At 36.5% G+C, this 25,846-nt stretch overlaps 1 protein-coding gene across 4 annotated transcripts in view; it reads right to left on the bottom strand.

Moving 5' to 3' along the window:
- The window catches only part of CAPN3 (calpain 3), a 673,389-nt gene that overhangs the window by 141,945 nt on the left and 505,598 nt on the right, over window positions 1-25,846 (bottom strand). For 2 of the 4 annotated variants that reach the window (XM_044074071.1, XM_044074073.1), the window contains 2 exons: window positions 17,201-17,296; window positions 10,525-10,599 (listed from right to left, as the gene is read on the bottom strand). In XM_044074071.1, the coding sequence (XP_043930006.1) occupies window positions 10,525-10,599; window positions 17,201-17,296 (171 nt within the window). The remainder of the gene's footprint in view (window positions 1-10,524; window positions 10,600-17,200; window positions 17,297-25,846) is intronic. The other 2 variants (XM_044074072.1, XM_044074075.1) reach the window with 1 other exon arrangement.

Raw genomic sequence — 25,846 nt, 5'->3', positions numbered from 1 at the left:
ACCATAACATGGAGTTATTTACAATCATATTTTTATGTGTTAAGGAGATTTTCATGAAGTGCATACTAATTAGCTCCCAATAATCTTTCCATTTTGCGACATATGACTGCTCTATTAATAAAGTAATAACTTTTACAATAGAAGAGATAGTATATAAATTAAAGTCTGGAAAAGAAATACCCCCTTGAGACCAGCTATTAGTATGTTTCTTTAATGCAATCCTAGGTCTATTAGGTGCCCATAGGAAATTTAACATTAGTATATTCAGTTTCTTGATAATTATTTTTGTAGGTGGAAGTATTATTGATTGTATTAAGCATAAAATCTTGGGGAATATTATCATTTTAATAAATGTAAGTCTCTCCTCCATAGTAAAAAACATATTATTCCAGGTATTAAAAATATTTTGTATATTAAGAAAACAGGTATTATAATTATTATATATAATAGATTTAATATTTTTAGATAGTATTATACCTAAATAAGTTATCTGACCTGAATTGGGTACATATTTAGTAAAATCACTAATGAGAATATTTTTTCGTGTATATATAGGTAGTATTTTAGTTTTTTCTTCATTGAATATTAAACCAGAAATACTTTTAAAATTCATCATTTTATCAAATAGAGACTGCATAGAAGAATTAGATCCTGCTGATGTAATTAGAACATCATCTGCAAAAAGTTGAATTTTGGATGTTGTATTTTCATCTATTTCAAAACCCTCCATGTCAGTACTGTTTCTGATCTGCTACTGGTGTTCTGAAGGCAGTATTTTGTGTTTTAGTGGTACTTGGTTCTGCTTTTGTGTTGTTTTTTGTTTAATTACACTGAAAATTTATCATAAACATTGTTTTCAGTTTGAGCTGTTTAACAAAATTAAGTACTGTTACATAATTAAACTAATAAATAATTTAGTCAAATACCTCATAAAAAGGAGAGAGTGCAGTCATAGAAAGTATAACTAACTCCCTTATATTGTAGTATGAGATCACTTGTAGAAAACATCTTTGCATTGCTGTACCATTGTGTTAATAAAATTGCCTTGCCCATTTATACATTTATATTTATATTGTAAAACTTACAGTCTGGGATTGCAAATACATAAAAAGCATTCAGTCTGTACCAGAGAACCTGCACTCAGATGAAAAGCAGGTCAGACTGTGGTGTTTGAAGCTGCCATATATAGAAAAAAAGTAGGAATTGGGGACTTAAAAAGTCAAAGGTCAGTGCCATGCATACTGCTAGTTTCTGATCATGTGTGTTAAAACATGAAAAGCTGCATTTCCTTTCACATTCTGCCATCATCTACATTTTTTTTACATACGAACTCCTGCTATCCATAGCATAAACCATACAGTATAATCGCAGTCAGTATATAACACTTGTGTTACCATAATCTCTATACAAAAGTGGCTTTCATAATGCAACTGCAGAATGACAGCGACCAAAACTCAGGAGTTACTGCAAATCAAGAAATATGGTTATTTAGCACACTTCTTGTGATGTTCAGAAAATCTCAGATACAGCAGTGTGTCATCCAGCAAACTGAGAGTGCACTCCAAGAGGTGACAGTGATTCTGGTCTAAAAGACTATCAGGTCATAAATCTCAGATCACATGAGGAGGATGAGCAAGGTTGTTCCAGAAGAAACTTACCTCATCTAAGAAGAGGAAGGGGAGAGTGGTTCTCTGTTACTGCATTGCTAATAGACATGGTCCTATAACAACAGAGTGCTACTGCAGATAGTTAGATGGGTGCGTGTAGTGACATCGCAGTCACATAATGCTTTAAGACTGGACGATGGATGCAGAACTAAATGCATTGTTTAGTGGGATGACAGGCTTTAGTTTTATATTATCTTTCAGGTATGACAGCTACAGTCCTACATTTTTTGAAAGGGATCACACACAACTGATATTATTGAGGAAAGAGGAATTGGCACATATAATGAATATATGGCTTAACACAGACTAGTGGCTCAGAAGGCAACACTTTTGTGTAGAACAGTCATTTCACAGTCAAGTAAGGTTTATCAAATCTTAGGTTCAGTGTATTAATAGTTTGAAGAATGTAATATTTATGATGAGGATGGGTAGGAGTAGGTGACCTATGTCCCATAATTACATTTTTATTTACTGTGCTAAACAAACATAGCTGAGTTTTTATTATATCAGGGGAAATTTAGCTGTTAATGCAGGAGCTGTATCTCTCACAGTCTCTCTCTCACACACACACACACACACACACACACACACACACACACACACACACACACACCATCTTTACTTACATATTTTAAGTACAGATATGTATTAAGTTTACATATTTTACTTACAGAATTGAAGAGTCAAGGACAGTCTTAAGAGTAAAATATTTAATGCAGTCATTAGTTTGACTCTGGAACAGGGTTCCTTTGTATATTTGACTGTCTTCTTTGTAGATATTCAAAAAAAAAACAACTTGATACCTGGTTGGGTCCCAGGGTATATGCATTCACTGAGGAATCTGCATTCTGAATGGCCTTTGGCCTTTACACAGGAATTAACAATTAAACAATTTTATGTTTTAACAAAAGTATGTCTTAGAGCTCTGCTGAATTTTTTGTGTTTTACATCAAAAACATAGGGAAGCTGGACTGTGTGGATACAAAAACCAGATGAGGCAAGAAGCACTTAAGAGGAAATTTGAGAGCTACTTAGGGGCCAGAGATCCCACACTTATTGTGGCTATACTGGGAGACAAGTATATAGGTTGTGCTGTGTTGACTGGCTAGTGTCAACCTTATTGCTACTTCCAGCATCTGGCATGGGAGTCTGTAAGTATTCAGTGCAAATACCATGAAACTGGCATTTAATACCCATCAGTCCAAGTTGGCAGTCTTGGCATGGAGCACAAAAACTGGCTACAAGGAGCCGCACTATTAGTATAGCGGGACAAAGCCCTGACTATGGCCCAGCCAACCCAGGTTTGATTAGTGACTCAAGCAGCTGATGAAGTAGCAGGGAGGGGATGAGCATGGTCATCCAAAATGGGACGGTGGTCATTAATATGCTTCCTAAGGGGTATGCATTGGACTTAAAGCAGTGAGTGTGGTGGGTTTGATGCACAGATGGTCTGAGCCCCCAGACACCATCAGGATTCATGACCAGACCAACCAAAAACAGAGTAAGTCCAGGGTGGTTGGACAGTAGCTAGTAGACCCAGCATGGATGTTGAGTACTGGTGACTGGGCTGGTAACAGTGAGGTCCTAGAAGACCAGTAAAAAAAAAATTAGAAAAATATATATCCTACTCACGCTGAAGATGTTTCAGGTCAAAATAAAGCAAAAATAGTGAAAAATCCTGAAGCGGCACCATGGCTGAGGCTGTGTAAAAAAAAGGCAACTGAAGCATAAAACAAACAAAAGGCCTAAGTACATTAATAAGCATTTTCGTCAAGACTTCACCTTCATCAGATCATAAAGTACAAAGGTCCATATTGGTTAAAATAACAATGAGTAGCCAATCATGTTGGTTACAACTGACACACCTTCAAAAATTTGACAAATCAGAAGTACCATACATAAAACCAGGAAGTATAATAGCAATACATACATCTGACCAATCCTAGGTTAAGAAGAGGTTCATATGACCAATAGTAAAAGAGTTAGGCAAAACATAGTTCCTAGCTTGAAACAGCATGGTGTAAAAATGTATAGAACAAAAACTATGGCCATGTTAAACAAAAGAGTGGAATCTTAATTGCCAGCATTTTTTAACCATAATTTAAAAAAAAATATTAAAATAACAAAGAAATTAAATCAACAAGAAAAGTAAGATTTATATAGTTTATAGAATTTTCATAGCATATATAAGCATAGGGCACATACAATATGTATTGCCGCTGTCTCGGCAGTAAATACACATGTTGGATCTAATTAAAAAACTTTCCTCTTATATGCAACGTTAAAGGAACTGTTAGTAAACAAGCCTCAGTGTGCGTAACCTTGTACGAATTGCATATATATGTATATGATACAAAATACTTAAAAAATCAATACCCACAGTGTAATCAATATAAATAAGTGATGAATATATAAATGCTTAAGTCTGTTCACTTTCGTGGCTGTGGATAGAGATTAGACAATATTATTAGAAAGAAAAATCGTCCGCATTCGCGATCACGTGAAGGCTGACTGAAGTGATGAATATTATGACCAACTTATCTAGAGCCATTCAGCTCTTAGTTAAACTTCTAATGGACAATACAATAGATTATCAAAAAGTAAACAGAGAATCATGAATTTCAGGGCAAAGCCATCTGCATTCACGGCTACGGACAATCAAAATAGTGATTGATTTTGAAAACCAATCAATAAATTGCCTAGATTGCAAACAGCCAATCGGTAATTTGGCCAAAAATTACAGTAAGACCTATATGAGACCAGGGGGCTAAAAAATGAAGACTGTCCATATTCACGGCTACGGCCACTTCCGCATTCGCGGTAAGGACCAAGCAGTGAATCTGGCTGGATGACAGCCAATCTAAAGTTTGGTCAGAAACCAGACTAAGCACTATGTAAAGCTAAAGACAAAAACCATCCGCATTCGCTGCTACGGCTACTTCCACTTACATGGTTAGGGTTAATCAATGTGGCTATTCAAGAATAGTGGCCAATCCCCAAAAAGCCAATGAAATTATAGTTACATTTCAGTCAGCGAATCAATGGCTCGGCCGATGGGCATAGAAAACAAAAAGAAAGAGCCAGTTAGCCACAGGAGGTACTAACTAAAAATGTATTTAGTGCATTGGAGTTAAACCTAATGCATTATAATGTTAATTGGTGCTTAAAAATGTATAAAAATGTATACAACTATTTGTAAATAGTATATGGAGACCGTCCGTATTCACGGCTACAGTCACTTCCGCATTCATGGTTAGAACCAAACAATTTAGAACCAAACAATGAGTACTGACTATGTGGCAGTCAGCCAATCAGTAGTTCCATCAAAAATTATAATGAACCCTATGTGTATTAAAAAAAACAAAGGCCGTCCGCATTCACGGCTACGACTATTTCTGCTTTTGCGGTTAGGGGCAATCAAAACAGCTAGTCAGGAATAATGACCAATCTGCAAAGGGCCAATGAAATTTCGACTGGGTTTCAGTCAGCAAATTAGTGGCACGGCCAATGGGCATAGAGCACAAGGAAAAGGAACCAATCAACGAAAAGAGGGTACTAACTGATAAAGTTTATGGTGAATTAGAATAAAACATAAAACATTTTAATGTTAATTGGTACTTAAAAATGTAGACACGTATACAATTGATTCAGAGAGTATGTGGAAAATTAAAGTATATATATATAATGTGGGGTATTGCAAACTGATTAAATGAGCGTGAAATCTATTTGTATCAGTAAACATTTGACTGTAACTTGTCATGTGAATAGTATAAACCAGAAGAACCTGTTTCAAGAGTGGAAGATCACAATGAATAAATTTATAGCAGCTACACGACAATATATACAGAAACATATTTTTACCATAATGTACAAGTGTATAGATTACTTCTTCAGAAAAAACAATTAAAGCTAGTAGATCACAAGGGAAAAAAACAATATGCCTATGATTATTTCAAAATATATTAATATTTTGAAATATATTGATTGAACATATGCACAATACAACTAATGAACATTGCAGAGTGACAGAATTAACCAATCACATAGATTTTAACAAAACAAAACAAAATAGTACGTATTGCTCTCCGTATAATCAGAAAGAAAAGACATATCTGTCAACATATAGGCATATTCGAGGTCACATTTTAGAAAAGAGTCTAAAATGAAATCATGAACTAGTCACTTCATAAGAAACTGCTTTTCAGCTATGTCTACATCTATGTGTTGCCAGCTATGTTTTTAATTTTTGAACGTGCTGAGAGCAGAGATTACCATACTGTCCTTATATAACCAGTGTAATAGACAGAGATTACCATACTGTCCTTATATAACCAGTGTAATAGACTGATATTGTCCTTTCGCTATGCTTATTGGTTATATAGTGCTTTCACTTATTTAGGAAACTCGGACTATTCCTGTTCTATAAAGATTGTAGCTCATACAAACTTATTATTATTATTTTTACTTTGTTAAACTAGTAGTTTATATTTTTGAATATATATCCATATTGAGTTCATTTATTAGATTTAATAAGATTGACATAATGGTTTTTAATAACAGTTAGCTGAAAAGTTTCTTATGAAATGACTAGTTCATGATTTCATTTTAGACTCTTTTCTAAAATGTGACCTCGAATATGCCTATATGTTGACAGATGTGTCTTTTCTTTCTGATTATACCGAGAGCAATACTTAGTATTTTGTTTTGTTTTGTTAAAATCTATGTGATTGGTTGATTCTGTCACTCTGCAATGTTCATTGGTTGTATTGTGCGTATGTTCAATCAATATATTTCGAAATATTAATATATTTTGAAATAATCATAGGCATATTGTTTTTTTCCCTTGTGATCTACTAGCCTTAAGGTTCATAGGTTCATAGGTTGGTACTAGGCTATCAGGTCTAGGGCCTATAGAAGCCTAGCCATAACAATTCCCTGGTTATTTCTTCCCATAGTATTTACTTCCCTAGATTCCTGTCTATAAGGGCAACTGATGTGATCCCTGGGGTGAATTTTCTATCTCCCATCTAATCATCAAAGTTCCTTTTGAAGAGGGCCAAAGAGGCGCTCTGCTTGGCATGTATGGGCAGTCTATTCCAGAGTCTGGGGCGTCTCTGGGTCAGGAACCTATCCCTCCAGCATGTTTTGTTCATTGTGATGACAAGGTTTAGATCCCTGGAGCATGTGTCACTGAGAGATTGGGATTTCTTTAAGTGTAGCATGTCCAACAGCTCTGGGTTTGACATCACCTTGTATGTTAACCAGAGATCACCTCTGAGTAGATGATATGCGACAGAGTATAGGTGGAGTTTGTTTAGACGGTCAGCATAAGGCATCTGCTTTAGGCCTGTGATTCTTTTAGTGAGGTATTTCTGCGGCCTTTCCAGTTGTTGCAGATGTCTTGAGAGGTACATACCAAATGGGGCATTGTATTCTATAATGGGTCTAATGAGGGATGAGTACAGTGGGACAATGACCTCCTTTTTTTCTGGATGAAAATCCCTTAGTGATGAGGTGTGCCACATAGAAGGATTTCGTGACTGTTGTGGCAATGTGGTTATTGAAGGTGAGACCACTGTCCACCTGTGTCCCTACGTCTCTTATCACACTATCGGTGTTTAGTGTGCTGCCACCTATGTGGTAATTCACGGGTACATGTTTTTCCCAAAGGGGATAACTATACATTTCTTGGCATTGAGCTTGAGCCCATGGCTCTGGCACCAATCATTTGTTTCTCTAAGGCCCTTTTGTAGAATATCCACATCATCCGGGGATTCAATAATGGCTCCCAATTTGCAGTCATCTGTGAACTTTGTTAGCCAGAGTCCCTTAGTGTTGGCCTCTACTTCAGAGAAGTAGATGCCAAACAAGAGTGGTCCCAGGACTGAACTCTGAGGTACTCCACATGTCACTTGTCTGGAGCTGGATTTGGAGTTGGCTACTTTTACAGTGTGGGTTCTGTCAGTAAGCCAGTTGGCAACCCATCAAGTGACGTAGGGATTAAGGCCCAGCTTAGTAAATTTATCTAGGATTCCAGAATGGGGGATGGTGTCGAAGGCCTTGGCAAGGTCCAGATAGGCTGTGTGTAATTGCTTTTCCAAAGAAGTCATCTATACACATGTATATTATGGTAAAAAACATGTTTCTGTATATATTGTCATGTAGCTGCTATAAATTTATTCATTGTGATCTTCCACTCTTGAAACAGGTTCGTCTTCTTATTTATACTATTCACATGACAAGTTATAGTCGAATGTTTACTGATACAATTAGATTTCACGCTCATTTAATCAGTTTGCAATACCCCACATTATATATATATGTTTTAATTTTCCACATATTCTCTGAATCAGTTTTATATATGTCTACATTTTTAAGTACCAATTAACGTTAAAATGTTTTATGTTGTATTCTAATTCACCCTGCACTTTATCAGTTAGTACCCTCTTTTGGTTGATTGGTTCCTTTTCCTTGTGCTTTCCCCCCATTGATCATGCCACTGATTTGCTGCTGAAACCCAGTCGAAATTTCATTGGCCCTTGGTAGATTGGTCATTATTCCTGACTAGCTGTTTTGATTGTCCCTAACCGAGAAAGCGGAAATGACAGTAGCCACAAATGTGGACAGCCTTTATTTTTTAATACACATAGGGTTCATTATAATTTTTGATGGAACTACTGACTGGCTGACTGCCACATAGTCAGTGCTCATTGTTTGGTTCTAACTGCGAATGCGAAAGTGACCATAGCCGTGAATACATACGGTTTCCATATACTCTTTATAATTAATTGTATAGATTTTTTATACATTTCTATACATTTTTAAGCACCAATTAACATTATAATGCATTAGGTTTAACTCCAATGCATTAAATACATTTTTAATTAGTCCCCCTTGTGGCTAAATGGCTCTTTCTTTTTGTTTTCTATGCCCATCGACCAAGCCATTGATTCGCTGACTGAAATGTAGCTGTAATTTCATTGGCTTTTTGGGGATTAGCCACTACTCTTGAACAGCTACCTTGATTGGCACTAACCATGTAAGCAGAAGTAGCCGTAGCCTCGATTACGGACGTTTTTTGTCTTTAGCTTTAAAGAGGCCTTAGTCCGGTTTCTGACCAAACTTTAGATTGGCTGACTGCCATCCAGCCAAATTAACTGCTTGGTCCTAACTGCGAATGCGGAAGTGGCTGTAGCCGTGTATATGGATGGTCTTCGTTTTTTAGCCCCCTAGTTTTGTATAGGATTTACTGTAATTTTTGGCCAAATTACCAATTGGCTATTTGCAATCTAGGCAATTTATTGATTGGTTTTCAAAATCAATCACTATTTTGATTGGCCATAGCCACAAATGCAGATGGCTTTACCCTGAAATTCATGATTCTCTGTTTTCTTTTTGATAATCTATTGTATTGTCCATTAGAAGTTTAACTAAGAGCCGAATGGCTCTAGATGAGTTGGTCATAATATTCATCACTTCACTCAGCCTTGACGTGATCACGAATGGGGATGATTTTTCTTTCTAATAATATTGTCTAATCTCTATCCACAGCCATAAAAGTGGACGGACTTAAGTATTTTTATATTCATCACTTATTTACATTGATTACACTGTGGGTATTGATTTTTAAGTATTTCATATCATATACATATATATTCAATTTGTGCAAGGTTTCCCACACTGAAGCTTTTTTCCTAACAGAACATTTAACTTTGCATATAAAAGGAAAGTTTTTAATTAGATCCAACGTGTATTTACTACCGAGGTAGAGGCAATACATATTCTATGTGCCATATGCTTATATATGCTATGCAAATTCTATAAATTATGTAAATCTTAATTTTCTTGTTGATTTAATTTCATTGTTATTTTAATTGTTTCTTAAATTATGGTTAAAAAGTGCTGGCGATTAAGATTCCACTCATTTGTTTAACATGGCCATAGTTTTTATTCTATACATTTTTACGCCACTCTGTTTCAAACTAGGAACTATGTTTTGCCTAACTCTTTTACTATTGGTCATGTGAATCTCTTCTTAACCTAGGATTGGTCAGATGTATGTATTGCTATTATACTTCCTGGTTTTATGTATGGTACTTCTGATTTGTCAAATTTGTGAAGGTGTGTCAGTTGTAATCAATATGATTGGCTACTCATTTTTATTTTAACCAATATGAACCTTTGTACTTTATGATCTGATGAAGGCGAAGTCTCGCTGAAAGCACTCATCAATGTGCTTAGGCCTTTTGTTTGTTTCCTAAATAAATCACGTTCACTTTTATGCTTCAGTTGCCTTTTTACATAGCCTCAGCCGTGGTACCACTTCAGGAGTTTTCACTAGTAAAAAAAAATTGGCTACAGGTGGGATAGCATTTTGATGGCAACATAGAGCAAACCAGTCATTATGGTAACAATAAAGGTAGAGGTGGAAGAAAAGAATATAAAAAATGTATTTGGTGCAATTCTACTTTCCTGTCTTGCTTTTCTGGTTTCAATGATATCGTCGATAAATATGAGTGCCCTTTTTTGTTTTTCATGGGCAGAATTTAAACCACCATAGCACAGTTGCTGCTAAGGTTTTGCAGACACAGGAAGTTTGGGGACAAGTTTTCTTTTGACCACTGAGAAGAGGATGTTTCTTAGTCCCTAATACCTTCTGGGATGTATCACTGAAGAAACATTTGCAGAACTCTTACAAATAATGGCAAATCTACATAGCTATCTCATTTTAGAACAAACCTTAGCACTGGGATATCCAGTGACTAATTTGTAAAGTGATAATTATAGTAATGAGACTATTATCCAGCCTCCTAATTCTTAACACATCTACTGGCGTGTGCTGCACACGAATACTCACATCACCTGCAAGTTGCTTGAATATATTTCTGAACTGCTTTTCCTCTTCAGTCTCTTCTTCAGACACAGGGGAAGGCTACAAAATAAATGCAAGGACAAAAAGTGAGTTAATACTTTTTCTGAACTGCCTAACCCTACACCACATAACCCGTGTTCCGCCAATAAAGACAAATTTGACATGTTATGAAGTACAGTAGTGTAGTTATCTAACATCCATGCTTCATGCTCAGGCCAAGTAAGCTTAGTAATCAGTCATCTTACCTTATTCTGACTTGTGATGCCTTGTATGACATTCCATTCCACGCACAGTTAAACTTTATAACATAAAGCATGCACTCGAATACAATTTTCTGTAGCTTACTTGCATTTAGTTTTTTTTTTTGCTGTAACAAGAGTTTATATATTCTAAAATATTTCCTGTTTTAGTACAGAGGGAAGCCAGTAAAATCCTCTACTTGAAACACCACATTACAGGTCCATAATGCAATAGGATGGTGCAGACATTATTATGGCATTAGCAGTTAGCACAGCCCTTTTGAGATGTACTGTTTTACTTTGCATACATTTCAGAGAGACAACTAAAACAGAAATTAAGTGAAACTGCCAATGGAGACATGAAAAGGCTTGCACCTTGAGCTACTATGTTTGCTTATTTATTAGTAAGTCCATTCAGGTGGTTCTGATGGTAGGTGAGAACTGAAGAAAATGTAATACATAAATAAATAAAACAATAGTGCACATGCATGCACACACGCACACACTCTCCCACTTACTCTACCAGAACTGAATAATTACTAGTTCTCAAATAACTAAACAAACAATGTTCTTCCATTTAGATTCATGCAATAATATTTTTACTGTCCTCATCTACAATGCTTAAAGATTACTTTTCAGAGCAAAAGGATGAATTTTTTACACCTAATAATATATTTTGATTGTGCAGTATGACCAGAAGGCAGCTGTGTCTTTCTGGTAACCCCAGTTTAGGCATGGGTTATTTACATTGGCCTGTACAGGAAGACAATGTTTTTTTTTTAGTTTTATTAGTGGCTTGTAGTTTATGGTGGTCAAACTTTGGTCAGTTATGACTCCTGTTAGTTTGGTTTAGCCTACTGTATCAATTATTGTGCTTTTGCATTAGGTGATGTGTAATGCATGCTTCTGTTTAAGGCATTCTTTTGAGGTGAAACACAAGTTTATTTTATTGGGGTTGAGGAGTCATTGAGAGCTTTTAAGCTAAGATTCAATGATAGTGAAAGAGTCTTGGGTGAGCTCCTGAAGTTTAGTTTTGGAAGAAGCAGAGAAAATAAGGGTTGAATCATCGGCATACTGTATGCAAGTGGCAAGTTTGGTGAAGGTATGAAGTTTATTTGTGAAAATGTTAAATAGATGGGAACAAGTAAAAAGCCTTTCATAACACCAAGAGAGACAGTTTAGAATGGTGTGAGATTTGTTGCCATTTAATTTCCTGTTAGTTTTTGAAAGGTAGTCATGGTATCAGGAATGAGAGTGAAGACTGTGGCAAAGGGATGCAACTTTAGAGAGCAGTATTTGATGGGACACTGTTTTGAACACAACACTTTGTATAAGTCAAGGAAAAGTGAGGAGACTAATTTGCCTTTACTTCTGTTTGAGTTAATGTGAGTGAAATCAAGAAAAGCAGTTGTAGCGTGGTTGGGTCTGAAACCATGTTGGGTTTTAGACAGGAGATTATCAGTTAAAGAATGCATGAGCTGTACATGAATGCATTTCTCTTGTATTTTTGAAAGAGGTCATAGGATTAGAGCGGGTCTATAGGTAGCAAACTTAATGAATGCACTATCTTTATGGAGTAGGATTATAACGGATATTTTCCAAATGAAAGGGACATAGTTTTTAGTTATTGACCAGTTGATCAGAATGGAGAATGGGACGGAAAATACATCTACATCTAGTGATGTTTAGAAAATCAGTGAGAAAGTTGTCCTTAGCTAGAGTTGTTGATTTTAGTTTAACAACTTTCTTATAGTAGTGGTAGAAAAGGGTGAAGGGTAAATGTCTGTAAGTGTATCTCAAATATGGTGGGAAATGAGGGGATAGAGTGGTCTTCCATGAGGGATAAGATGGTCTGGATCAAGTAGGAGTTGAAATGCGTGTCAGTGGAGGTTTTATTATTAATAGTGGAAGAAGAAAGGTGTGTAGCAGCATGGCCTGGGGGCAATCCCCTTTTTAGGAATGCCCACAAAAGTTTGGGATTACTTGGGGTGCTTTTGCTGCAGGATAATGTAATAAATGTTCTTATCTGTTGTGACATGTTCCTTAGTGAGGCTTCTGAAATGTCTAAACTTTTGAAAGTTATGTTCAATTTTATTTGTGTACCATCCCTACCAGGGTTTGTCCCTTTGTAGCATGAACTGTTTGGTCTCCTTTGACATTTATGAGACTGCTTTAGGTTTTAATTTTTTTTTTGTTCTTACAAGGGCTAAATTATTTAGAATTTTCAGAAAAGCATCATTCAGACAAGAGACTGATTTGTCCAGGGGCATAATTCGTAATACAGTCTAATTGTAGCTAGACTGAGTTGAGATGAATCGGTCTTTGTCAGATTTGGTTTTATTGTGTATTGATTACAGATAACTTGTTTAAGAGGCCTATATTGCTTCCTTATGGCATACGTTTGGAGGTTATCACCGATAGTGTCAGGCAAGTGACTATAAGATTTTACTTTGTTTATAATAGTTCATTAGAACCTAATAAAGGTTGGAATCGTTGTTAGTATTTTTTGCTTAGCCTAGCAGTAAAATTTATAAGCCAGGAGAATCCATATAAGTTTACTGAATCTTTGAGGCTGTCCTTATTAAGGGATCGGTGTTAATATCTCATGAAATTAATGTTTTGTGATGGATGTTATCAAACATCCAGTGGTAGTTAATATTACCTGGGAATACATAGGGATGAGATACATGTTTTTTTTTTCCTGAGGTTTATTTTGACTTGAGATAGTAGTAGCATGTTGTTCTGGAGTTTTGGGACATTTAGGTGTAGTGAAGTGAATTTTAAGTTGTTTTTGTAAATGATAGCTAGTCCTCCTCCTTTTTATGTTTCCTATCCTTTTTGAGTATGTTGAGGCTGGGGGGGGGGGCTTCACTGTCGGTTACCTCTTAATCGAAACAGGTTTTTGTTAGATCTAGTATGTCTGGGAAGTAAAACGCTAGACATGCATGGATGTCCTGAGTTTGGCTGCAGTGCTTCTGAGATTTATGTTAAACAGAAGTAAATCAGAGGAATGGGTAGATGGGGGAAAATGAGTTGGCAGTACTGAATGGTACGGAAGAAGTTGCAGTAGGAACTTGATGTGCAGGGCTAGGGTTTGGATGAATATCCCCCAAATGTTTCAGAGTGGATGTGGCATGTGAAGAAACAAACATTAATATTTAAATTATAATACTTGATTTTGTGTGTTAACTTTAGACTTACTTTTCCTATAAAAGAGGTCAGGAATATATTGAGTTGTAGAGATTAAGACAGGTAGCTTTTGAGAAGGGAAGGGAGTTATGGTGTAGTGGATGATGGTCTCTGATGGAGAACAGTATAACAGTATGTGAGATAAGCAATCATGCAAAGTTGAAATATTTGAGTTACTCAAATTGTGATTTGAGGTGAAGAATTGATGATGTAAGGAGTACAATTTGACAAAGCATATGGAGGACTATAGTTAAAGTGGAAGTGTGTGTTAGAGTGGGTGTGGAATTAATTAGTTGAAGGTAAGGTTTTTAAGAGTAACTGCAGAGGTTAATGTGGCAAGAGTGAGCGGAGAGAGGGGTCTGACAGCAGTGGCTGTTAGAGTATGTTCAGAGCATGGAGGAAGCAGGCTGCATGGTGTTTTGTTTGTGGAAATTAAGAGTAGATTATAGAGGAAGAAGAAGGTGAAGAAGGTGGACTGGTAGGTGTGAGGCTAAAATGGGGAGTGTTTGGTGTATAGAATTCTGACAGTCTGGCAAAAATGTGATAGGGTGAAATGAGGTAAAGTTGTAAATGTAATTGCTTGGTTGATCTGACAGAAAAGGGAAGGGTGGGAGAGGATGAGAGAGTGGATACTGTCTGTAAGGTAGCAGAGTGAAGTGAGACCAAGTATGGCAAGGATACATGGAGCAGGGCCTACCTGGTCATCATGGTATCTTTTGGTTCAGACAAATAAATCAATGCTTACTTCCACAGAAACAGGTAAATATATTTTACAAACTATTAGAAGAGAAGACATTTGACATGGGCAAAATGTGAGGACATATTTGTCTGAGATTGTAAGTGGCAGTGGAAGAAAAACTAATTATTTGAGCATTAATGAAAAGGAAATGAGAAAGATCTTGCTAGTGCTAAGCACTGAATTTAATATGTGAATGTGGGGGATCAGAAAGTGTGCTAACTTTATCCTTTTTGGAAGGACATGTTAGGGGCAGAGAGAAGGGGTTGGTTAGTACAGCATCTAGCTAAGAATGCAGTGAGTTGTTGACTTTGCTGATATAACTAACACTAAAATCTAGTAGGTCCACTACCTGTGTTTGCTCCCTTCCAAATGCTACTTTTAAAGTTTTGTAGTGCTTTGTATAGACAGCAGTTAATCTTGAAACTGGCCATTGCAATTTCCTTCATACTTGGTGGGTAGCTGGTGTAGAAAAATTTGCTTCACCAATCTTTTAGCTTAGTAGGCTGTTTGGGAGATGTCTGTCAGAGGGCTGTGTGTGAGGAATATATAAAATGGAAGATAAACGTCAACAGAAACTTCAGGTGAGATGAAAGAATGAGTAAACAATTTACAGGAAAGAGAAACGATGGAGTCTACAAAGTTTGCTCACCACTCTTGCATCTCCACAGAGATGTCATAGAAATTTGGAAAGAAAGAAGGATATTGCTAAGACAACCTTCAGTATTAGTGGAAAGGTGGCAAGTGGTAACTGTACTTTAATATGTTGTTTATCTAACTGTTTATACATGTATGACATTCTTCACTATTTAGCCAGTATGTAGTTTTAACAGTAAGCCAAAACAGGTATATTTATTATAAAATGCTCTCATATAACAAATAGGAATCACATTTCACTGACCACTTTATCTAAGCATGCAAGCAGAGTGAAATTAAAATGTACTTTTTGAGTAATATAAATATAAATAAATTACTCCATATTATTGTAAACACTTAACATGACACCCCTGTGAAACCATTGCAAGCATACTCTGGACTACAAAACATTTACAAAATACATTCACCTACATTTACTACACCTGTAATGCAATATAGCATGCAAAGTAAATATAAATATTAACAGTAAACGATAGGGGTTGACACCAGTGCTTCAAAGTCCATTACTTATTTTGCCCTATATCAGTATAAGACATGTATTCTGACTTTATGGGTCATCATGAGCACCATCCTGGTACTGTGTCACTGGTTCACCCTGTGTGACATCACTACAGTCTAAAATGACAACAAAATAAAAGTGATGCAAGGTTGATGTGTTCTGATACTTTTGTATTATAACTCTGCCCCTCCATCCCTAAGTGTTGCTGGTGTTGACAGATTTGCTGTCAGTCTGCTCAGTGTCATCTGACTGTCATCCATCCAACTGTGTCTCCATTTAAGCTTAAAAGGCTTATATGCATGCTTGAGAACAGATGACTCATACATTAGTTATGAGGCGATGCTGTGAAAATGAAAGAGGTATACAGGTGTAATGAAGTTACTGATCTCAGTGAGGTATTAATATGAGATAGAAGAATGAATGTGCTGGTATAAGTGATTGCAATAGGAAACTGGGCACTGGGAAACAGTGAAAGACCACTAGAAAAGGAAGCTAGTTTAAAAATGGATGCAGTTCTTTCTTTGCTTAATGATGAAGAAGCAGTATAATTTATAAGACAAGTTTTATAGAACTGCAGTATTGTTGTGATATTATTATCAGTCAGGAACTTTAGCTTGGTTTTCATCCAGGAGAAACGCTTGCCAGTATTGGGGCTAATGGTGGCAGTTGCTGGAAGACAGCTACAGCACACACCTGTTGTCTTCAAGGGGCACCAAATTTGGCTTCCTGGTGTTCACTAAGAAACTGAAGATGAGGTACATATTCAAAACCATGATGTATTCAAAACATTAATGATGATATCTTGCAGAATTCTAGTCATCTAGCAGGTTAGATCACTAAGTCATCTGTACAAAAAGACCTGTCATTTTTAAAATATCAGTTTCTATCCTTTCAAGCAAGGGAAGTGTTTAGCCATGCACGGTAACTGTGTGAAACTCTCACATTACCATCTATACTGAAACAAAGGAAAAAGATTGTAAGAAAATACAGTCCTTCAACATTCATAAATATACATGCTTTATCACAGAATGAAGATTCATGCGATCTCCTGCTGTACGTCATGCACACAAAAATAGCTTTGTATTCAGATCTGAACATGGGAAGTTAATGATAAGACTGCATAAACTTTCATGCTCTGCCATTTTCTGTCAGCTAATTTCAAACTGTGCAAGCAACCTGTTGATCAACAGACTTCACCAAGGCCTCAGCTGAGCATTAAATTAAGCGCACTAATCTAGGTTTAAGTAGCCATTGCCGTATCAGGCCTCTTATGCTTTCAGCACAAATGCATCGTAACACTACATCAGGATGCCTGACATTAGATTTAGCAGTGGTAAAGACCTCTTTCATATCCATTGTCTGGCTCACAGTCTTCATTTTATCGAGATAATCTTCACTGTGTAGCTCCTTAGGCATATCAGAGACAAAGATGATTGGCTGATGGGAGGGAGAGGGTGTAGTTATATATTTTGAAATGGGAAGTACCACATCATGCAGGCATTTATACATAAACTACTGATTCATGACCAAAGACATTCATCAGAGTTTCTTACATGGAAACCTACATAATAGAGCATTTTGATGAAATGAAAAAAAAAGAATTAAGATGAATGAATAACAAGCATGCTTTCTTCTTAACTTAATTTAATATGCTAGAAAATACAGAAGGCATAGGGCAGTGGAAAATAACCAACTCTTTTTTTTTCCACTTCTTTCTGATAAGTAATTGTATAAGCTCACACTGTAGTTGTTGTCCTGGGGGCAAGGAGTTCATATTTAAAACTTCTATGGGTATAAACAAATGTAAATTATGAATATGTATGCTTCATGCATAGATGTAGATGAAGTAGTGATGAAGCATACATATTCATACCTCATATTTGAATTTGAATATTAATATGTATGCTTCATGCATAGATGCACATGAAGTAGTGACAAATGCTATGACAGAGGTAGTGGAAGTTAAACATGAAGATGAATAAATTCCAGCAAGTGAAAGATTACAAAAACACAATAAAATAGTGGTGGAATGTCATGTTCTCAAAGCTACAATAAGTCATCTCAAACAGTTCAGCATCAGTGAATTTCAGAACTTTCAGCCACAGAAAGCAGTCATATTAAACCAGTGAGATATTGGTGAATACCATAACACCCAAAGGTGAGATGAGACCCCAGATAAGGCCTTCTGTTTCCCAGTACTGTCCACTACAAATAGCACCATACTTAGAAAATGGGTACAGTCTAAAAATGAATTTATTTTAAAATGAATAATAAAAAATGTTTTATAATCAAGCAATAATGCCTGACAGGGTGGCATTAACAGGGAAATAATAAACCATCCAATGGTGTTCTGAGACCTGATGCCACAGCTGTAGGGCCTCATCACCCCTGGAAGGTATGTGATTTTATGATAAACCCCTCCTTGGTAGACATTATTGCTTTTTGATAATGGTCTTTCTGTTAAACTGTTTTGTATTTGTTTGATTTTTTTGTATTAGTATATGCATCTTTTTAACATTTTGATGTAAAATAGTTCCTCTGTCTAATGTTTCAAATTTGGTATAGCATATGTAATCCTTGCTGGTGGAAGTATTTTACATCTAAAATGTAGGTATGTAGTTGATGTACGCATTTAATGTCCACAGACATGTGCACACACTCAGACCCGCACATCTGTTGAAAGAAACGCATGCACAATGATCTCAGCTACTTTCTTGACTGACTACACTTTACATGTCTCATTGTGATTAAAATGATGAAACAATTCAAATAGTCCAAAGTACTGGAATACCCCCATGCCTGTCAAATGTTTGATATTCTGGTAAAGAAAATACATGTTGATGTAAAATAAGGGTTAAGTTTAAAATGTGTCCCTGATTTTGCAATTTTCCCGCGGTGATATTTGCTTTATCTATAGTTCTTGATCAAAGAAGTTGAAAGGTATGCATTAGGTCTCTCTCTCTCTCATTAACTCTCTCTCTCGCTGAATTTTTCTCTGTCTTGCTCTCTCTCTCTCTCATGCATGTATACACCCCTACATTATTATTTTTTTTAATTAAATTTTATTTTTTTTCTTTTATGCTGATTAAACAGCAAAGACATGTTTAGTGTGGGTAAAAAATGGAGGACATTCATTTATTTTTTCAGTCTGTGTTTCACAGCAGATTAATATGCTCCCAAGAAGTGGTGGACTTGTTTTTTACTGAGCAAATATTTGTACATTAATACTGTTGGAAAATGTACATTGTCCAGTATGTTATCGATGTATGATTCATCTATTACCAAAATAAAAATTAAGTAATCCACTCTACCTGGTGAGGAGGATGAAAATGGCTAGTGAAGATAACTAGTTACATACAGCTGATAATACACAGCTGCTTGATATGTGCGATTTGTGGATATAAATATGCTATGCGTGTTTATGTAAAAGAAAGGAGGAGAATTCACCTGAAAATACCCATATAAGATTCAATTTACATACTGTTACACAACTTAAAATACCTTTAGAACATTGTCTACCTTTGCTTATCTTTGACAATTTTTCTCTCATTTTGTCTTTGGTTGTTAATTTACATACTGTTATGCTGCTTAGAAATGCATCAAGAACTTATGTTAGCCAGCTTCTCTATTGTTTTGCTTTTGGTTGACTGCATTCAGTGCAGTGTGGATTATATGATCCTCACCACCTTTATTTATTTTTAATTTTTGCTCTTTGTGTTTTCCTCGTTTTTAGTACATGAAATGTTTTATCATGGAATGGCTGCCATAGAAGCTGAAATGAAACATTCTGCTCAGTTCAATTCCACAGTTATAACGCACTTAATACCCAGGAGCTCTTACAGCAAATGGAATCTTTTTTACGTACTGAAACATAACTGTGTAAGAGTAATCTGCAAATCCTCCCTGAGTTCATGTGGGTTTTCTTTTGGTACTGTTATCCTCCCCTATCTGAAAGATATGGTAGGTGGACTGGCAATGCTTAACTAAAGGTGTGCATATTGCATGTGTGTGTGATATGGAAGAAAGGTCTGGCAATCCACTTCTGTTTCTTACTTGTATACTAAACTCTCTGGGTGGCAATGGCTGTTCACAGGGTCTCCATCAGAGCTAGATGTGAGTCAACAGCAATGGCTAGCTGGACGAACAGAGTAAATAAAGTTGCACAATGAGTAAGAAAATGAGTAAGAAAACTATGGGGGGGGGGTGGAATTTTAACTACAGACAAAATATTTTGCTCACTCACTCATTCATTCAATAATATTCACTTTACTCTGTTCAGTGTCACAGGGGAACTAAATCCTAAGGCAGAGAATCAGTGCTGGATAGGATGTCAGTCCCTCACAGAATATACACACATACCTACGGGCAATTTAAAGACCCACCAGTTAGGTGTTCTATACTTTTTTGGGATGTATATGAGGGATGCTAGCAAAAATTAATGTGGACCCAGAAGACACCTCAGCCAGAAGCCAAACTGGGAAGCAAAGCCCAACTGGTGCACCACTATATCATCATTGTGATAAAATGTAAAATAATTATTTTACTATGTTTGAACTAATTCTGATTTTTTTATTGAAGTAAATGATATATATGTATATTTACGATTAAAATGACTCTGTGGCATCATTGCTGTCTCATAATGAAAGGTTATCCAGTCTGATTGTCAGCTGGGGTACTTTCTGTGCAGATTCTGTGTGTCCTCCCTTTGTCTGTATAAGCTTACCCTGGCTGCTTCACTTTCCTTCCATTTCCCAAGAGCTTAGCTAGCTGACCATAGATGCATGTCTGTGTGTTTGTGTGCATGTGCATTCTGCAATATGCTGGCACCCTGTCCAGAATGAACTTCCTAGCCTTGTGATCACTGGCTGTAATGACATGCTCTTGCACCACAATGACTAGATAAAGGGCAAAGGGTTATCAGAAATTGGATGGATGGATGAAAAGTGAGTTTACCTATTTTTGCTGGATGAGTAGTTCTTGATTATGACTGTATGAGGGACAGAATTAATTGACAATAGCACAGAGTTTGCTGACACTTTTCTGCTGGATATCTTTTTACAGAACCACTGAAGAACTGGTATTATCCTGTCAGATACCAGAAAACTAAATGAGCCTTTTCCTAATATTGTTTATGTGTAGTCTTTTAATACATTTAATTTTTATATCAATTAACAATGCCACATGAAGATACAACACTTTTTTCTACTTCTTTAGCCATTTGTGTCCTGGCCACTCCAATTTCTTGGCATGGAGTGCAAACTAGGTGTTTTTTCCTAAGGATGACCTTCTGCTATGATGATAGTCCTTCCCTGTGCACCTCTGTCTTGCCACAATAACAACCTGATGTCAATATATGCTGTGTGAACTTGAGCCCTGCTGCAAATTATGCTTTCCGTCTTGTGATCGACATTCTGCAAGAAAAGTGGTTCTCTTTAAGAATAAGTGCCTCTGATAATGTCCTAAGCTGCACAATTTAATACCCTGTCATTCTTTCCAGTGAGTCAAATGTGAGACAGACTACTGACTTCTTTTCATAAATATGTAAATCAGCTAAAGCACAATGAATGGAGAACAGGCTGTGGATTTTTAAATAATCCACACAATAAATGCAGCATATTTCATTTGACAAGTATTGTCTATCAAAACTACAAAGACCATCAGTGAAAGATAATGACGCTGCAGTTTATATAAACAGGCTGCCTAAATCTGGAAAATACATTTCTGAAGAGCTAGTGGAAACCTGCGTTTATTTGAAAATACTAGAATCTTATAATACTTAGATTCATTCATAGATATTTCAAGGCCAATGAGTCTTGTGACCATTTATGCCCTCTAGGATAGCCATACACTCAATCCCAGAGTAAATTTGTAAATACCCATCAGGTCATCTAGGTCATGCTTAAAGGAAGATAGTGAGTTACACTGCTTAACATGTAGGGGAAGTGCATTCCAAAGGTTTCAGAAGTACTGTGTTATAAGCCTCTTCTTCCTCCATGTTTTATTTATCTGATGGTGAAGATTTAGGTCCCCGGTGGAGCCATTGTACTTGCAGAAATACAGTATGCCCAGCAATAAGTAAGACAGAAATCTGCCCTCAAAAGTATATAAGAAAGAGTCTATAAGACACTGAATAAAGAGCCAGAGCTTCAAGCTTCTCTTGATCGGGGTCTTTGAAATTGTTTGATATGTTTAGTGTGATACACCCCAAAAGAGACAGTGTACTCCAAAACTGGTCTGATCAATACTGAGAATAAGGGAGTGATTACCTCTTTTAACATTGAAGATATTCATTTGGTAATTAGCTGTGCTAAGTAAAAAAAAAAAATCCCTGACAACTGTTGTCACAGGATAATCAAGAGAGGGAAATCTTCAACCCAGGTTCCTAGGTCCCTGACTACATATTCATTTTGTAGTGGTGTGTTGACTATAGAGTATGATGAGGGGAGGTGTTGTCCATCAAAAGTGGTAATACTACAAATCTGTAGCATTTAGTTTGAGTCCCCTTACAGTGCACACAAAATTTACTTGGAAGAGCTCATCTGGACGGTTTGGGTTCAGAGAGTGACTTAATAACTCCCATTTTGCAATCATCTGTAAACTTTAACTGTCAATCTTGGCTTTCTGCTTGGAGTTCCCCAAAGTAAAGGCCAAAATTGAGGTATTCCAGCACTGAGCCCTGTGGGGCTCTCCTGGTCACTTTCATACTTTCTAGTGAGGTGCCTGCAACTCACACTGAGTGAGTTCTATCTTGCAAGCAGTTTTCTATCCATCTTACCACATACTGGTCAGTTTTAAAGCATTTACATTCAGTATGATGCCAATATGAGGAGTAGTGTCAAAGGCCTTGGCCATGTTATGATACATTTTGTGTATCGCATGACCACCATCTACAGCCTCTGTAACCCTTTCAAAAAGTTTACTAGATTCCCAGAAGTTTACTAGGTCCCCACTTAGAACACTGCCCTTAGAAACTGCCATAGATTACTTTAATACCACTTTCCTAAGCATATTAAATAAACTGGCACCATGCAGAGCCTTAAGAGTAAAATCAAATATGCTTCTTGGCTAACAAAAGATACCAAACAACTACTTAAACGTAGAGATAAAGCTTGGGCACAATGGCATACAAATAAAACTTAAGTCAACCTAGAATACTACTGACAACTGAGAAACAAAGCCAAAATCCCAGATCAAACACAACAAAAAACATATATAATGAAAGCCAAAAAAGCCACCAAAATAACCCACAAAAAATTCTGGTCTGCTATAAAAAAAACTCCTCTAGCCTGGCCAATCTATAACACCTACCCAACAACTTCAAGCAATACAGACAGTATAGCTACACAAGTCAACACATACTTTACTAATTCTATACTATCTCTTACAAAGAACCACAGCAACAACACTCTTCTATCTATTCCAATAGCTTCCAATGAAATCACTGATACTTTCTCCTGCAAACCCATCCAAGCCAATACCATAAAAAAATGCTCAGGAAGCTTAAACGTATAACCCTAGAAGTTGACAACTTACCCACAGAATACCTTAAATTAGCAGCTAATGCCATCTCCTATCCTATCTCCATTCTGATTAACCACTCTCACAACAATTTGGAAAATATTATATATCATCCCACTACACAAAGGAGGGAACTCTACTGAACTCTCCAACTACAGACCAATCGTAATTTTATCTCCCCTAGCCAAACTACTAAAAAATGTATTCACACTGAACTCATGAACTACCTCTTATCTAACAACCTCCTAACAAATACACAACATGGTTTCCGCCACAGTCATGAAACCACAACTGTCCTTCTGATTTTTACAAACACAACCAACCAACACAGAAATGAAGGTAAACTAGTATCTTCCATCTTCCTGGATCTATCCAAAGCTTTTGAAACCATCTCCAATGAGAAACTCCTCATTGAACTCTCCACCCTAAAACTTAATCTCTCATCTCTTTCATGATTCCATAACTACCTAACTGGCCAACAACAACCTATAAAATGGCAACAAGATCTCTCTACTCTCTTTCATCTCACCATGGGAGTCACCCAGGGCTCAATTTTAGTTATCTTCTCTTCAGTAGTTTTACCAGTAAACTTCACACTACCACCCACCTCACCTCTATATTTCAGTACACAGATGACTCTACACTCATCTGAGCTGTGCACATCCTACCACATCTTTTAGAAATGACACAACTGTCCTTCTCAGCTGTGGAATCCTGGCTCTTATACTCACAACTGATTCTTAACCCAAACAGTACTAAACTAATGCACTTTGGACCCAATAAATCCTTAGATTTTTCATTCTCATTTCATATATATATATTCCTACAACAATAACATAATTGCCATAGTATCTCAAACCAAACTGCTGGGTGTTCTAATCGACAATAATGTGACATTTTATAAACATCTAGCAAAGATTATCTAAAAGATGCATATAATACTAGATACACTGTTTAGAATCAAACCATACCTCATCAACACTACAAGACACTCAATTGCCAGAACCAATCTACTTTCTACCCTGCTATATGCCTCCCCAATTGTTACCAACCTAAAGAAAACAAATTTATCAAAACTAGAAGCTTACTACAACAAAATAGCCAAATTTGCAACAAATTCCCCAGACAGAACCGACCACTGCTCTGCTCTACATCAACTCAGCTGATTAGAATTGTCCCACTACCTAACCTATACCCAGCTTATCACTGCCCATAGACTGATGCACCAACTGGATAAATGCCCTGTGCTCCAAAACCTACTCCAGCCATATACCAATAAATGGGTCCTCCATTCCTCAAACAAATATCTACTGCAAATCTCCAAATCCAACAACAGCTCTGGAGATACAGTCTACTCCAACTATGTCTCCAGAATTTGTAATGCTATCCCTCAACATATCATAACTGCAGCTAACCCCACAAATTTCAAAAAAACTACTTAAAATCACCTGATCAACACCTGTCTTTGCCCATGCTCTAGTCTTAGCTAAATCCTATTATATGTGCTCATTGGCTACTCACACCTAGGGTCTTCCTTACTCATTGACCATCATATAGAACTTTACAATATTTTTACCACTCTAATCCCCCCCTACACACACACAACATAGCAGAAATCTATTCATTCCATATTCCATCCTACAGATACAAAAATCATGCTCTTTCTTCCATCTCAAATAGCACTTTCTCTGCCTAACCCTTAACTTACCACTCTACTTCCTCTTGATTAAACTAAACTTCTTTTTCATTCCCCTTTTGTCCACATTCTCCTCATCACTATACTTTCTCATAACCTTCACTTTTTCTGGTGCTTCCTCATCATGCCTACCCCACACTTTATTCTTTAACACTTGGCTCCCAGCTTATATTTTCCCTTTTCTGTAATTATTTCCCCTCTGCGCTCTGCCCTGTTCAACAAGTCTTAAAAAATAAGTACACCTTTACAATATCACTCATTTTACTTTATAGCTGAAGAATTTTGCCTGTATCATTGTATGGTCCACCTGTCTTATAGATAAAGTCTCCTTAAAAAATATAATGTATGTAGCTAATAAGTAGGATTGTTTTTAACTAATGTATGTAAAATTGCTTGTTGTCTAATAACATGATTTCCTAGTTTCGTATGAAATGCCCCATACTGCTGTGTAATATGCTATTGTAATCAATGTAATTAATGTAATTTTTACTAATTGTCTTTGGAGCTTTTCTCCCCAGACTACGCTGAAAATGGGCACCCAAACAGTCAGACCTGACCAGTAAACAAATGTCAAATAATTAAATAAATTAAATAACACCAAATTACTAGGAGTAGAAATAGACAATAAACTGAACTTTGAAATTCACATTTTCATGACCACTAGAAAAGTGCACAAAAATCTAGGAGCATTATATAGAAATCGGCAACTATTTACCAAAGCAGGTAAAATTTCAGTAGCAAATTCTCATCTTATCTCTACGCTATTCTATGCC

The sequence above is a fragment of the Protopterus annectens genome, chromosome 6.part0 (assembly GCF_019279795.1).
Source record: "Protopterus annectens isolate FY-2018-M chromosome 6.part0, PAN1.0, whole genome shotgun sequence".
Classification (NCBI taxonomy): Eukaryota; Metazoa; Chordata; order Ceratodontiformes; family Protopteridae; genus Protopterus; species Protopterus annectens.
The sequence above is the reverse complement of the archived record's forward strand: the minus strand, read 5'-3'. Positions and strand labels throughout refer to the sequence as shown.